This window comes from Otolemur garnettii, unplaced genomic scaffold (assembly GCF_000181295.1).
Source record: "Otolemur garnettii isolate 467f Iridium unplaced genomic scaffold, OtoGar3 scaffold00005, whole genome shotgun sequence".
Classification (NCBI taxonomy): Eukaryota; Metazoa; Chordata; class Mammalia; order Primates; family Galagidae; genus Otolemur; species Otolemur garnettii.
The window spans coordinates 43,359,532-43,375,990 of NW_003852400.1; the positions used below are offsets into that span (position 1 = coordinate 43,359,532).

At 35.5% G+C, this 16,459-nt stretch overlaps 1 protein-coding gene across 1 annotated transcript in view; it reads right to left on the bottom strand.

Annotated features, from left to right (window-relative positions):
- NDUFS4 (NADH:ubiquinone oxidoreductase subunit S4) overlaps positions 1-16,459 on the bottom strand; it is a 117,392-nt gene that overhangs the window by 12,901 nt on the left and 88,032 nt on the right. Inside the window, exon 4 of the mRNA XM_003782835.2 lies at positions 6,750-6,867. Coding sequence (XP_003782883.2) covers positions 6,750-6,867 — 118 coding nt within the window. The remainder of the gene's footprint in view (positions 1-6,749; positions 6,868-16,459) is intronic.

The following is a 16,459-nucleotide window of genomic DNA, read 5'->3' on the forward strand; positions in this document are numbered from 1 at the left end:
AGAAAATGATTGCATTTCAACGCAAAGCGTTGTCTCTAGCATACCCTTTCCCTTCAAGGTTGTTTGGCAACTCTTTGTATGTTGTAGATACTTGGGGTATATGTGTTCTGTCCGTGTCCTCCTTAATTGACCCCAGAAAGCCCCCAAATTTGCAATTCACAATATTCCACATAAATTGGTGCTGTTTTGACTTTTATAATACTTTGAACTGCTTATAACATCTTCATTGTTCCATTATATCATGTGAGTAAAATAAATTCTTTTTTTGAGACAGGGTCTCACTTTGTCACCCTGGGTAGAGTGCCGTAGTATCATAGCTCACTGCAACCTCAAACTCAAATTCTTGGGCTCAAGTGATTCTCTTGTCTCAGCCTCCCAAGGAGCTGGGAGTATAGACGATACCACAAAGTCCAGCTATTTTTAAAGACAGGGTCTCGCCACATGCCTCAGCCTCTAAATTCTTTTAATTGCGTTATGTATCTGTATGAAAGTCACGACGCTAGCTTTCAGAATAAGGTATCTTTTAACATATATGGATGTGAGGTTACGTTAGGTCTAGACCTTATTGATGGTGTCTACTTCTAAATGTTGAGCATCTCCAATTATCCCTTTCATTCTTTTCCTGGATCCAGGGCCAGACCTGTTGGTTTCCTTCCCTTCTTCTATCCTCTATTAGTTCTCAGGCAGGTCTTCTACCCCAAATTAACGCCCTATGAACAGAGTGCATTTTCACAGCTCCTCTCTGCCCTTCCATTCCTGAAAGAAACCCTCCTTTAGTTTGTGAATTTCAAAGAGTTTTTACAGCTAACAACAATGAGGAAAAGAGGGGAGTGTAAAATGACACACTAGAGAAAAGTCACAAAGTTTCAAATCAGATCAAACAGGAGGGGTGCGCCATTTGTGTTTTTCATTAGCATGATGGTAGTAGGTCCTATTTTTCTACCTTCCAAATTTTCTAGTTGTCTTCTACCTCTTTCTTTAAGATGCAGCTTCTTCATACTTTCCACTTCTAGCCCATCAGGTAGCACAGGAGAGACAGAGACAAGAGCCACGTGGGCAACAAAGGTGAGTCTTCAAAGTACAAAAAGAATTGAAGAAAGGTTTGTCTACATTTCAGAGGAAACCCCAGATATTCTTTCTCCCTTTTTACATAGAAAGATTATCTTTAAAAAATTCCTCTGGAACAGATCCCAAGTTTAAAGAGAGAAGTTTTAAGATGAGGCCCTGGGATTAAGGCCAAAAGACACAAGGGTGTTTACATTTGCTTTGTGTGTAAGCATTGGGAGGGAAGTGGAAGCAGGGAGAAAAGTAGTCATAGGGAGTGTCCAAGTCTTCCCCCCTCCTCCCAGTTTCAGAGAACCAGACTAAGGTATGGTGAGAAGAGTGAGCTATGCAAAAATTTAGTAGCTGAGGGGGTAGGGAGTCACTGTAAAAATTATCAACAGCAGGGGGAAGAGAACTGCTTTTAGTCTCAGAGAGGAGGGTATTCTTAGATGAGCCTGTACAATACCTTTTTTGGTTAACTGAAACTAGGTGATTTAGTGATATGATATAGATCTTTTAACTATTGTGTTTTATTATTATATGTTATATGAGTTTCTACTTATTCTTGATTTATAGTGGGTAAGAGTTCCTGAAGAATAGAACTTTCTTTCTTTTTTCAGGTTAATATGAGGGTACTTATAATGTTTACATAGGTTAGGTAGAGTCCCTCTTGTAGTTGTGTCCCTTACCCAAGAGGTATGCAATATACCCTTACAATTGAAATTTTCCAAGTTGGATAAGAGTATCCTATTTCTCATATTCACTAGAGAATAATAAAATATATAGAACATGCATATATTAATACATATTCTGTTATTGCTAATTATTCTGGATCAGTGCTGTCAACAGAAATGTGAACTATATATATTATTTAAAATTTTTGTAGCTATATTACAAAAATAAACAAGTAAAATTAGTTTTAGCTATATAGTGTACCTACCCCGATACATCTGGATTATTTCAACATGTAATAAAAAATTATTAAAATATGGTTTTTCCATAGTAAACCTTTGAAAATCCATTGTGTATTTTACACTTATAATACATCTCAATTCTAATTAGACACATTTCAAGAGCTTGAGTCACACAGCTAGTGGCTGTTTATACTGTCAATATAGGTCTAGATTAATTTTTAAGATCTACCAGCATCACAGTATCACAACAAAACAACATTGGACTTAGAATCTAGAAACTTGGGCCCTATCAGAAACTATGTGATTGCTCTAGGCCTTGTTTTGTTAACTTCAGTATTTTTTTTTTCTTGACACAGTCTCTCTCTCTGTTGCCCAAGGCTAGAGTGGTATCAGCCTAGGTCAGAGCTGCCTAAAACTCCTGGGTTCAAGTGATCCTCTGGCTTCACTCTCCCTAGTAGCTGGGACTGTAGGCACCCACCACAGTGTCCAGCTAATTTTTCTGTTTTTACAATGATGGCATCTTGCTCCTGCTCAGTCTGGTCTCAAACTACTGAGCTCAAGCAATCCTTTTGCGTTGGCCTCCCAGAGTGCTAGGATTACAGGTGTGAGCCACCACATTCGGCCTAACTTTATAAGCTCTTAGTATCCTTATCAAAAGGAGAGTTTAGAACAAACAACATACAGTTTGGAAACTAATGTAAAATGATCACCTTACGTACACTGCAGTACACTTCAATATACTTAACCCTTAAACCAGGATACACTCCAAATTCGTCACTAAAAAATGTATTGGTTATATTTTATAGACACACTAAAATTAAAAAATTGATAACCATTCTAGTATATTTTCTTCAGATATCTAATTATAAGAAATTAAGATTTCTTCTAAAAGACTAAAGTGATTTAAAGAAAGGTTTGAAATAATGTGGAGAATAATTAAGAACACTACTAAATTTACTGCTTAAATTTGCTGATATTTATTGAGCACATTAAAAAATGAACGAGACTTGGTGTTATCCCTACAGGTTCTTACACTCCAGCGGGCAGGATAAAGTATAATTTGAGAATGAAGGCTATGAGTTATGTAACTATTTATCCCCAGAATAGGCTGCCATACAACAGGATACTCAACATATTTCTGACTAAATGCAATCCAAAAAAAAAAAAGGTAAAATATAAAACCATACTATAAGAGCTACAAGAAAAGAACAAATTATTGTAGAAATTAAGAGGGAGAGCTCATCCGTGGGGCGGGGGGGGGAGATAAAGAGGCAGGTAACAGTTGTATAAGTGAGGTTATACGGAGGAAAGCATAGGGCAGGTTTGGGGTATATGGCAGAAAGGAGAATAGCAGCAATTAATGCTCTGGTTTTAAGTTAGTGCTTATATTGTGAGGAACTTTTTTTAGTTGAGGAGTTTGTCTGTTAAGCATAGACCTCTGAAGATATTTGAATACAGGGTATTTTTTTTATTTATAAAGATGTCAGAGTACTGCAGTAGAATATACTACATATAATGGCTTGGGGGCAGGTCAGCTATCATTTTCTATGAAGAGCCAGGTAGTAACTATTTTTAGGCTTTGGGGCCATATGGCCTCTATTATAACTACTTTTCTACTAGTGTAGCTGAGAAGTGGTCACAGACAATACATAAATAAACAAGACTGTGTTCAAATAAAATTTGTTTACCAACTTACAGGTATGTGACCTCGTTACTGAATGTCCAATAAAATGGAGATAACCATTCCTGCTAGCTAGAGTTGCAGTGAGGATTAATTGAGAATGAGTGAAAAGCACTAGTCTAGTACCCTAGCTCATGATTTGGTATTTACGAATTTATCTTTTGTGATCTTTATTACCTGAGTCTCAAAATACAGTTAGAAGACATTAAATATGCTTTATAGAAAGCAACTAAATCTGAAAATCTTATTCCTCATTGCACTGATTCTCTAAAATGCCATTTTTGATGTCAAAGGAAATGATGGTCATGACTTCTCTTTTCTTTTTATTTAAAATTTAAAAGTAAAGGAAATGAGAAAACTAAGAAGGAGATGAAAGGCCAGTTGTTAATTTTCAGAATAGTCCTCTGAGTATACAAAGGCAGTTTTACTCTAATCTATTTCTAGATACTCTTTGGAAGGCGAGCGATTAATGCTCAAAAATGTATAACTTTGCCAGATTTTACCTTTAACATAGAATCACCCATATCAACAAAAATCATTTTTCCCTCTAGAGCACTTTATGAGTAGTGTACTGAGACGTATATAAGCTGGTCCTGGGGCTCTAATATCCTTAAATCTATAATTTTCTCATTTAAAAGATGAAGAAACATGCTTATTGATGGCTAAGTGTGGTGAAGCATGACTTAGTCAAGCACTCCTGTGAACTAGAATCCTAGTTACCAGCCTCTTAATCCAGCAGTAGTACATATTAGTGCTTCTGAACCATGTTTTTTAAAATGCACTAATCTACTAGAACATCGATTGGTTCATCCAACTTTCGGGAGCACCAGCTCACAATGAAACGATGTTATCTGTAGGGAAAGGGGATTCATTTGTATGTTCCTTGTCACTCTTTACCTGCCCAAGAAGGGCAAATCAGAATGGAGGGGATGCTATATAATTTGGAGAAGATCTTCCACTCTACCATTCTGAAACACTTCAATGGCAAGGTTTATTTAGATATAATTTCCACAGCAGCTGAAGAAACAGGACTTATCTATTTAATGACACATAATGCTAAATGTTAAATAAATTAGGCAGATTGTAAGCACTAAAGTGAACTCAAAAATGGAATAATCTTTGAGGACTTTCCCAGGAGATTATTGAGAAGGGAAATATATTTTACTAAATCATTAATTTCATCAGATATTGAGCATCCATTATATGTCAGGTTTTGTGCTAGGGACAAAGCAGTGACTCAAATAGACATACTTCTTACCATCTTATATGTTAAATTCCCGATTAACTATCGACCTGCAGTTTGTAAGTGACTACGCACTAAGCTTTTTCAAGTTATACTTTCTCGTAACACTGATAGTGTTCCTCAATTCTCTTTCCGGAGAGGAAGCAATCAGACTGAAAGGCACCTGATCTCAATAGCAGCAGTGGTGAAGTTCACACCTGCAATTCACATGGCAACTGTAGTCCTGCAGTTCCTTGTGACCACTTAGAGACTAACCAGGGATTTAACAGTTTAATTAGATTTCCTGTTATTAAACTCATGTTACAGACCTCAAATGAATAATTTTCAAGGTGTCAGACGTGAAATATGGTAGGCTGAAAAGATGAAAAACTGTTTTTGGTAACTATGTTACATAATTAAAAAGAGCAATGTTACTTTAAATCAAAATAATATTTCAAAAGGTTACTCTGAACACAATTAAGAAATTAGAAACTTGCCAAGAAAGTATTAGTAAGGAATTATGAAATCTTTCTTCAAAGTTTTTAGAAGGCTATTACTAATAACTTATAAGATATTCTTATCTTATGTATACTACTATGTGTTAGACTTTTCTAAGCACTTTATTTTTATTAACTCATTTAATCCTCACATCAAGTCCCACTGCACACAAGGAAATAGAAGTACAAAGTCATATAGGTAGTAAGTGACCTAGCAAGGATTCAAACCCAGCTAGTTTGGCTTTAGACTTTTAATCATAAACTATACAACACTAAGCTGGGAAGAAAAGCAAATATGTTTGATAATAATAACCTCTATGGTGCCTTCACATTTATATGTCATGTATGGTATACAACACTAATAAATTTTTACATTTATATATGCTGCCTTATAGTAACTATGCCCTAAAACAAACATCTCATTTGAACTAAAGCTCAATTTAGATTCAAATTCAATTTGATCAAGTAAAACAAGAAAAGTACAGTAGAGAATTTAAATGTAAGGGAGGCAAACAGCAGAATCAACAGCTGGCAGGAGCTAAGGGTCAGAACTAACAGTTACTGTTTATTATGTATCAGATATCACCCACTTCAGGAGATAAGAATCCTTAATTTCAACTATGGAGAAACATTAAGTCCATTATGAAATTAATCCAAAATCATATAGCTTCCAAGTGGCATAACAAAGATTAGAATCCTGACTGTTCAAAGCCTCCTTTCATTACACCGTTTTAACAGCAGAAGTTGAAGAAAAGAGAGATATTTTGCATTTTTGTTGCTAGCAAGAATAACATAAACCAATGGTGTCAGGTGGTTGCTACAATAGCTAATATACTCTTAGGCTGCATTAATATAAAATTGTTCAGTTGAGATTATTCTTGGTGCTAGGCCCACCATATCTAGAATAGTGGCAAATGTACACATTGGGCTTAAAGGAAATTTCACAGAGAATATGATAATGATAGCTAATTTCAAGTAACTGAAGACTTATTAGAGGGAATAATAGGCATTAGATTTGGCTCAAAGAAAGAATTTAATAATAAACACTAGTGTTAAAAGTAGCTTAGGCTGCCTTCTATGTTAAACTGAAGTTAAAATAACCAAATGTTAGCAATTTTGCAGAGCAATTCATAAGTAAGGTAGATGTTAGCCAAGTAGTTTTATTCTCTGCCCTGTTTCAAATCAGAGCAGTTTGTCCTTTTACATTTTCCAGTTTTGGGGGGGGAGGGGGAAGAGTATTTGATATAGAAAAAAATGTAAAAAAAATCACTGAATTACATATGTTAAATATTTCTTTCAACCCAATTCTATACCCTCAAGTGTTTTAAGGTGAGGAATATAAAATTATATCCTGTGTCTATTCGTAAAATACAAAAACAGACCAAACATACCATTTTTTTCCGCAAAGTAAACTGCATCTTCTTTCGTACTGAAGGTTAGAACCATGTTGGACAAAGGATCAGCCCTGTAAGAAACAATTTTTTTCACAGGATTTAAATTAAGCTTTGGCTAGGAAAAGACAAAAATCAATATTTAATTTAAAATAAAATGTTTATAAAATAATCACTATAATATCAAATATACTATTAATGGAATTATTTTATACCTAATCATCTCTTTAAAACTGTTAATTTGAATATATTTTTCTGTGTTAGATTTGGGAAATTTTTAATATATTTTATAATAACATAATTGCAAAGACATTCAACTAATCTTTAATAAAACCATTTTATTGAATTCTTAAAAAGAACTACAGTTCAACTAAGAAACCAAAGATGCTTCTTAAACTGACCTTAAAATCAGTATCAAGATTACTGATGAGTACAATTGTCAGTGCTATTATTACCCCCCCCCCAAATGTACAGGATCTGACACCCAATTAAATCCTTCATTTTAGGACAGTATTAGTATTTACAAATCTACATAGGTGCTATACAAAATACCATTTCAGAAATGTTACTTTTATTTTTATATTTATAAAAAGGTAGAACACTGCTACAAAAGGGTATTGTGCCTCTCTCAAGAGGTAAAATATAGCATTCTGTGAACCACTGTTTAGAGTAGAAAATATAGAAAGGAAGATTTAAGAAGTAATTTGGATAGTAGAAAGATACGAGATATACACGGTAGCTCTCACTGATGTGAAGACCCACAAATTACTGCTGCTGAAATTCTGGTCCATAGGCCATGGTTTCTATTCTGGGATTCCTTTGGTATGCCTATCATCATTCGTGTTCTTACCATAACACCTCACATTCCCCATACGCAAAAGAGCTTCACATGGCTGCCTATATTAGTGCTAATAACAAATGATTACTTTGTATTGGTTCCTCCTTTTCAAAACACACATGATTTCGCAGTTGATAGTTAAACTATACTGAGAACAGAAGTGTCAACATAAATATGATCTAGTAATTTGATGAGTAGTGACAGGCACATTGGCTTAGTTGAGAATACAATTGTAAGAAACACTCAGGAGACCAGAGCTCTATTTCCAGTACAAGTGGTATAGTCTTTGTAACTGTCCTTACTCTATTTATGAAGAAATACACATGTTAGTTAAATAGCAGCAACTTGCATCAAAAAGCCATTACCAGCCCCTCGGTTTCCACCCTTCCCATTCTTCTTCTCCTTCCTTTCCTACATCTTGCAGTTCTTTTCTAGGTATGTCGCCACCCCCAATTTATACCCTTTATAATTCTCCTCTGAACTACCATAAAATTTTCCTAACTTTTCTGCTTCCTTTCTTGGCCAATCCACCTTTCATAATCATGCTTTTTTTTTTCCTAAGACAGAATCTCACTCTGTCACCCTGGATAGAGTGCCACTGTGTAGCAGCTCACAGCAATCTCAAACTCTTGGGCTCAATTGACACTTTTGCCTCCCAAGTAGCTGGGATTAAAGGTGACTGCCACAACGCCCTGCTAGTTTTTTTCTATTTTTAGTAAAGACGGGGTCTCATTTTTGCTTAGGCTGGTCTCAAATTTCTAAGCTTAAGCAATCCACCAGCCTCAGATCATTCAACTCTCAAATACACTGCCGAGCTCAAACAAACAAACAAAAACCCCTTCAAATAGTTTCTACCGTCTACCACATTAGCTTTAATCTCCTAACCTGGCATTTAAGCACTTCTATAATAGGGACAAAACTACTTTCTAGCCTTCTTTTTAATTACTTCCCTAAGAAGTAACCAACTAGTCAAATCAGATTGCCAACTGTTCCTGTAAACACAGCCTGTACTTTCCCATCAGTTCAATTTGTTCTTTCTACTTGGAATACTCTCCCACTATCTCTTCATATGGAAGTTCATCCCAACCATCCCTCTTAGTTCACCTTGAGTACCAACCTTTTTAATGATGTCTTTCAGAACCTAAACTGTATATAATTTTTTCAATCTACACTAAATATGATAATTTGTGCTTTTATTTTTAGATTTTATGGCTCAATTACTGAAATTCCAATTTAGGTAATGGCAGAGTAGTGTATCAAATTTACCTAACAATTGTCAATTCTGAACAAAAGAAAAAATTTTCTGTTTTGGAAACGAAAGCAGGAAAGAAACTATAGAGAATTCAGTCTTTAAAAAAGAGGAACTGCACTGGATTATGGCGTTTCCTTTAAAGATATTGTCTAATCCAGATAGCTGGGATCATGGAAAACTCAAGCAGAAAACCAGAGTCTTATTAGCACAAGGAGTCTGGAGATGGAGTTTAGGATTACCAGAGCAACTGGAAATTTAGGGGGGAAACAGTGAAAAGGAGGAATCTACTTCAGAGGAGAAGGCTTCTGAAGTGACCATGAATGAGCAGGCTATAAACCAGGCATCCTCATGTGTCCCCGTGGGCCACATGCAGCCCACCTAGGACATTTATCCAGCCTGCTGGGTGTTTTTGCCGCCGCTGCCTGTCCTGCTTAGTAGCCGACTCATCCTGGGGCCTGCAGTCTGGCCCTCCAACGGTCTGAGGGACAGTGAACTGGCCCCCTGTTTAAAAAGTTTGAGGACCCCTGCTAAACCAACAGCTGGGCAGGCTGAAAGAACTGAGCAGAGACTTCAGCAGCTGTCTGCTACAGAGAAGAAAGACTAAGACTGAAGAGAGAACGTGGTAAACACCTTGTGCTTTCTACTGAAACCTCAGAAAGGCCACCTCTTTTGATTTTTTTAACATTATGTTCCAGGACTAAGATTAAGGGTAAAATTGAAACAGAAGCATCCTCACAATGCATAAAATCAATCCTCCACAGGCTAAAGGTGATCAATCTATCAGTAATTTAACTGTCCTGCTAAAACAAAATTCATCACAACTGTCATTAACTTGAGAAGCATAAGGGATCAGAATTAATAAAACTGTTTTAATTATTAACTGACTAAAGGTCAGAGACTAATTAACATGTTAGAAAGTCACGCATTCACAAAAAGATATATGTATAAGATTCCGCATTTTAGTACTGTATTATATATAACCCCAACTGAAAACCACACAAATAAAGTAGAACAGATGAATTTCACAAACTTAAAGTTAAGCAAAAAAGCCAGCCACAGGAATGATCTCTTTAATTAAGAAAAAAATATGCAAAACTAATTGATACTATTAGAAGTCAGGATAGTGGTTACTTTTGGAAAGGAGTGTAGGATGACATGGGGTCTTACAAGGTATTGGAAATGCTCTGTTTCTCAATATGGCTACTAGTCACATGGGTATGTTCAAGTTGTGAACATTCACAAAGCTATATACTTCTGATCTGTACACTTTTCTGAATGTATGTAAAATTTTAATAAAAAAATTTTTTAAAAAGCAATATAAACTCTGGCAAAATAATGTATTGTGTTTGTTCAGAGATCCAAAGTTGTATTTTAGATTTTTTTCCTCTAATGATCCCATTTTAATGTACTTTAGTAAATACTACTAAAACAATAAAATGGATATAGAAAATTATTTCACAAATGTAATATCTAACATTGGTTAGCATATTGCCTTTTGTTCTATAACAAGAAACTGATTTTTATGATTTTCTTTTTATGAAAAGAGTCTATCTACTGTCTCCTCTTAACTTGACTTATAAAAGATATTTGTGAAACATTCTGGTACTGAGAATTGGTTTTTTTTTTGCAGTTTTTGGCCAGGACTGGGTTTGAACCCGCCACCTCTGGCATATGGGGCCTACGCCTTACTCCTTTGAGCCATAGGTGCTGCCTGATACTGAGAATTTTTACTAGATGCTTTCTGAAAGGCCGAGAATGAGTTTCTATTTGGAAGGCTTAGTTTGTTTTTCAGTTTTAGTAGTACTAGTTGTTATAAATGGCCTTAATGTTATTTTGATTAGTACCATTTAGATGTCAGGAGTTTTTGCAAACAGAATAGGAGACAGAGATATATTATGAAAACTATAGGGAAAAAGTATATGTAAAGTATATGTTTTTAAAAATATTTCTGAGGTAAAAACTGTCAAAGATTTGGGCAATGGCAAAAGCTATTCTTTTCTATAGGATACTGTATACCTACATGTACACCACCAAAGGCCAATGGCATTGGTTGAATAAATGCAAAAATATTAAGTACATTTTAACAAATCATATCAAGCAGTATAATCCAAAATAGGAAATCCATATCCAATTAGAAAATGTCTAATTGGATTATAATATATATGTGAAATTCACTACATGTCAACAGATTAAAAAAGAAAATGCCCTTTAGAAGATATTGAACAAGCATTTAATAAAATTCAATACCCATTCCTGACTTTAAAAAATATATATTGCTATGTCAAGATTAGGAAAGAACTTTGTCCATTTTATTACATCAGAAACATTTCCTCTATAAAAGGAAAGAACCAGTAAGGATGCTGGATATCACCACTAATATTCAACACTGTCTGCATATTCTGGCCAATGCAACAAAGCAAGAAAAAGAAATTAGCTATAAGCACAAGAGAAAATAAATAGCCATTATTTTTAGATTATACAACTAGACAAAGCGTGGATTCCTTCAAAAGCTGTGAGAAACAGAGACAGTACATAAGGTGGCTATATAAAAACCTCATGTAAAATAGCAATAGAAACTAAAATATCTAGGCGTGATTTTCATGAGAGATTTGAAAAATCTATATTAAGAAAATCACCAGGCTCAGTGCCTATAGCTCAAGTGGCTAAGGAACCAGCCACCTACTGAAGTTGGCTGGTTCAAATCCAGCCCCGGCCTGCCAAACAACGACAACTACACCCAAAAAAAGAGCTGGGCGTTGTGGCAGGTGCCTGTAATCTTAGCTACTTGGAAGGCTGAGGCAAGAGAATTGCTTAAGCCCAGGAGTTGGAGTTTGCTGTGAACATTCTACCCACAGTGATAGCTTGAGGCTCTGTCTCTAATAATGATGATAATAATAATAATTACATTTCATCATAAATTGCTGAATGAGGTGTTTATTGTGCACTACATTGCGGTAGTACTTCTGTTGGAAAGAGATTTTGCTGTACATTGCAAAAGAATAAATGTCTGTTAAACTGCACAGAATATGTGCAAGTTACTCAACATCTCTGGACTTCTTTCTTCCTATATGCAAAAATGGGAAGATCATGTTTGCCATGGCACTCTACCCAGGGTGACAGCTTGAGACTCTGTCTCAGAAAAAAAAAAGAAAATCACCAAATCTTAGGAAAAGGCACAGTTACGTATGCACATACAAATGCACTGAAAAAAAGTCTGGAAGAATAGATAGCAAGTTACTGCCAGTATTTACTTCTATGGAAGGAGTAGGTACATGGGCCATAAGAGGGGATGGAGAGGACTAACTTGTAACTTTCTTGGCTTATTCTACATGTATCTATATTGTTTACAACTATAGCACAAACACTCATTTACTTGTTCAATAAAGTCCATGATGACAGAATCATCAGTCAGAATCAAAGACAGAATCTGTATTTTAATATTAAAAAAAAACTGAACCATCCAATTAAGCAAATAAAAAAGTGCTTTTGCAATGTGGAGACACTGTAAAGGGAAAAATGGTATAGACAATACTTGCATTTTCTACCTACTCATAAGCAAAAGGACTATCTGCAAGCCTAAGTATGATATCCATGTTGATGACTTATGAAGGCTTGAGGATCAAGTATACTAAAGGAATAGTTAGGTGATGAGAGAATTCGCAATGTCTAAATTAGTGTACACTTCTGCTTAAATTAGTTGACCTTCTGTGTCCATGAAGACATGGAACAAATCCTTATTTCCAGAAGCTGAATGACAGATTCATAGCTCTCTAATGAAAATGTAAACATGGAAGTCATATTTTTAGAATATGATGAAATTAACACAGAAAAGTACTGAGTTCAATGGCCATTGAGTTTCAATATTATATTCAACATTATATTCAATATTATATTTCAGTTTCATCAAAATTAAAGTCCTGCATATAGAAACAATGATGAGTAAGAATTTACCAACCTAACAGGTAAAAGAATATCAAGAAATTTATGAAATTAATAACAAATAGTTATCTCTGTCAACTAGCTATTTTAAAACAAGGACGAGTCATTTTTTACTTCCCACACCTGGATCACAGAGATTTAAACAGTAAAAACCTTAGATCAAACCAAGGGTTGACTTTGCATCTTAATGTACCTTTCATATTTATACAAAGATAAACCTTTCACCTTTGTGTTCTAACACTTAAAGATTAAGGTAATTAAAAGAGCATAAGAAAAGCTCCACTTTGGATGAGAAAAGAAATGTAAATATAAGTATTTAAAAACATAAATTTAAATATCTGAAAACAAAGATCAAGCATACTTATCTTAAAATCCTTCATGTGAACAAAAGTGGCCTTTCAAAATTAAAAAAAAAAAACTGTTTAAACAGGTAACAATGAAATTTATTCAGCACATTAAAAAAATAAAACCAAGTTCACAATCATGAAGCCTACAATGACAACCCCTTCACTCAACTCCCCCTGAAAAGCACTCGGGAAACATTTAAGATTTCAAGTATCTGCCACGAAATGACCAGCGTACCCTTGTAAAATTACCTCTCCATTAGCACTGCCTCCACTGCTCAATGAAATAAGTGTCCCCTTCTGTGTATCTAACAGGAAATCTGTGAAAAAATTTCCCAAGTATACAAAGATGATCTCTGTGTTGTATTTGTAATATTTCCTCTGTTACTCATTTCTAACCCTTTGTAATATTTTTACATCATCAGGGTTATTAGGAGCCTTAAATCCTCCAAGCCATTCTAGAACCAATCAGAAGAAATGAATATAGTTAAGCCCTAGACGCCCTATGTTAGGAAACTGTGGGGCTTGGGACAAAATGTATTTTAGGTATAGGATGGACAGCCATTTCTCTTTTAACATGTCTCAAAATCATGACCAACAGTAATAAATCACATTAAAATAACATTCTTTTTCTCATTAAAAACAGTTCTCCTGAGTTTAAAAAAAAAATACAAATCTATACAGATATATCTAGCCAAGTTTAAAATATTTTTTCTACACTCTATATATTAATATTAGATCCATAATTATATAATGTAATATGAGCACACTGAGACTCTCAACTATGATCAAGCCATTAATTTATCTGACACAGCTGAAACCTTCAGCTTATAATTCCAACACTGTTAGTGAAATATTTCTTATGTTTTTATAAGAGAACTCAGAATTCAGTATGTCCAAGCAATTACATACTATCTTTTAATGTCATTAAAATGCTACATGAGAAAAAATAAACCATAACCCTGATCCTAGTATAAACACATACAGCAAATACAGTCCCTGTTCTAATGAAATAATCAAATTTTCAAATTCATACCTTTTTTCTTATTTTTTTCATGTTAGCAGATGTTTCTTAATATCAGAATAAAAAATAAGTTTTTTTTATTACTGAAAATCCAAAACAATGCCATAGACAAACCAATTGCAGATAGGATCTATCTACCATTTCAAGAAACTTCTTACTTTGGTAAAACTACATTTAAAAAAGATCTTTAGCTCCTAAACATGGAATGCATCTCATTTTCAATGACATGTAATAAAAGCATTTCCAGGCTCGGTGCCTGTGGCTCAAGTGGCTAATGCACCAGCCACATACACCTAAGGTGGTGGGTTCGAATCCAGCCTGGGCCCACCAAACAACAACAACAATCCAGCCTGGGCCCACCAAACAACCAATAATGGCTGCAACCAAAAAATAGCCAGGCGCTATGGCGGGCGCCTGTGGTCCCAGCTACTTGGAGGCTGAGGCAGGAGACTTGCTTGAGCTCAGGAGTTGGAGGTTGCTGTGATACCATAGCACTCTAGCCAGGGGGACAGCTTGAGGCTCTATCTCAAAAAAAAAAAAATACAATACAATAAAATAAAAAAGCATTTCCATGTTCATGCCTAACAGCAGGTTGAAGTTTTGCTTGTAAAACAGCAAGGTATTAAATAATACTAAGTATTTCAAAAGTTATTTATGGTATTTTGAGACTAACCAGTGCTACAGTAATGATTGTGTGAACTTCTGTCAAGTATAGTGAAGGAGCTAAGGAAGTTTCACCCCAAAATATGACTCCTTAGTATAAAGAATAATTTCAATCAAAGACCACTGGAGATCAGAAAACATTTGGAAGCTTTTACTCCTTGAAAATAATACCTGACTGATCTGATCAAAGTATCAAAGGGGGTAACAAGCTTACTTTCCTCCCCCAGAATGCTAGCAGACCTGGCCCAAATAATTTAAAACAAAGTGTCTGTCTCTCTATCCTCCTTAACAACCACTTATTGCTCCTAGATGTCCACATTTTCTCCTTCTTTTCTAAAAGGCATCTATGAATGTATCTGACTGTCATTGAGAGACTGAGTAATCACTCTTGTGATTCTCCCCATATTTGAAAAGGAACCGCTTCTCTTATTAATTTGCCTTGCTTGCGAGTTTGTCTTTCAGCAAACTTCTGAAGGAAGAGGGCAATTTCCTCCTCATCCCTACAGTTTACATAGTGGCAGGATCTCAAGCACTCTGCTCTTCTGGGAGCCCTGGGAGGAAACCCAGTTTTGGTGCTTTGACTGGCCAGCCAGGTAGTAAGATATTTTACTTACTAGTCTGACACCAGTTTTCCTCTCTTTGGGCTCCACTTGAGCAGATGGTAAAACATCAACATCCTTTCCAAATTTGAGATTAATGAGAGAAAAGTTTTTGTGGGTGAACAGTCTTATAACTGATTCTGATATTGGTATATATGTTTTGGTGCTTTGTGGTGTATAAATATTCATACTGTTTGATTCCATCTCCTATTGCTGTTGTTCTTATTGCTTATTCTTGTTTCGTTGATTGTCTTTCTGTGTTGTTTCCTTATAAAGAGTATTATCACAGGGTAGAACTTAGACCTAGCTCTCCATGAGCCCAACGTTCAAACTGGCCTGTATACCATGTGGTTCTGACTATCTGGTGTCTTTTAAGACAAACGTTGTTGCAGGTCCCTGAAACAAAAACCACATGAGCTCTCTCTTTTATCTCGTTTTCACGTCCCCGAGTTTCCCTTGTGGCTGAGTGGGAATTCCCTCCTCAGTCTTCACCATCCCGAGGATGTGTTTTTTTCAGGAGCAAGTCAAGCAGCCAGTCTGAAAAGATCAGAGGTCCAAGACATGTCCAAGTCTAAGCTGCACAGTATTTGTGACAAATGCTAAGGGAAGTCTTTGTGTTAAAATGTCCTATCTTGTCAATTTCTGAGAGTGAATTTTGGAGAAACAGTCTTTTCTACGTAAAAGCAATGGGCCTTCTTTGTGCCCTTTCCAGGTTAACACTGAAAAATTATCACCTGTGCTTTTCACAAAGAGGCATTGGATTGAGTCGCTTTTGGAATAAATTATACAATTGTGATTAATGGCCAAAAGATGGATCCTTTAAATTAAGATTTCTAAATTTTCTTAAGAGCTTTTAGAGATCTCTTATTCAGAAAAATTGCCTTATTTGCATTAATAGGGAAATTAGATTAAAAGCAAAACACATCATGTTATGGCTAGCCTTCAAGATTCTTTGAAAGAATATCTAATTCAGGCTCGACGCCTGTGGCTCAAGCGGCTAAGGCGCCAGCCACATACACCTAAGGTGGCGGGTTCGAATCCCCAGCCTGGG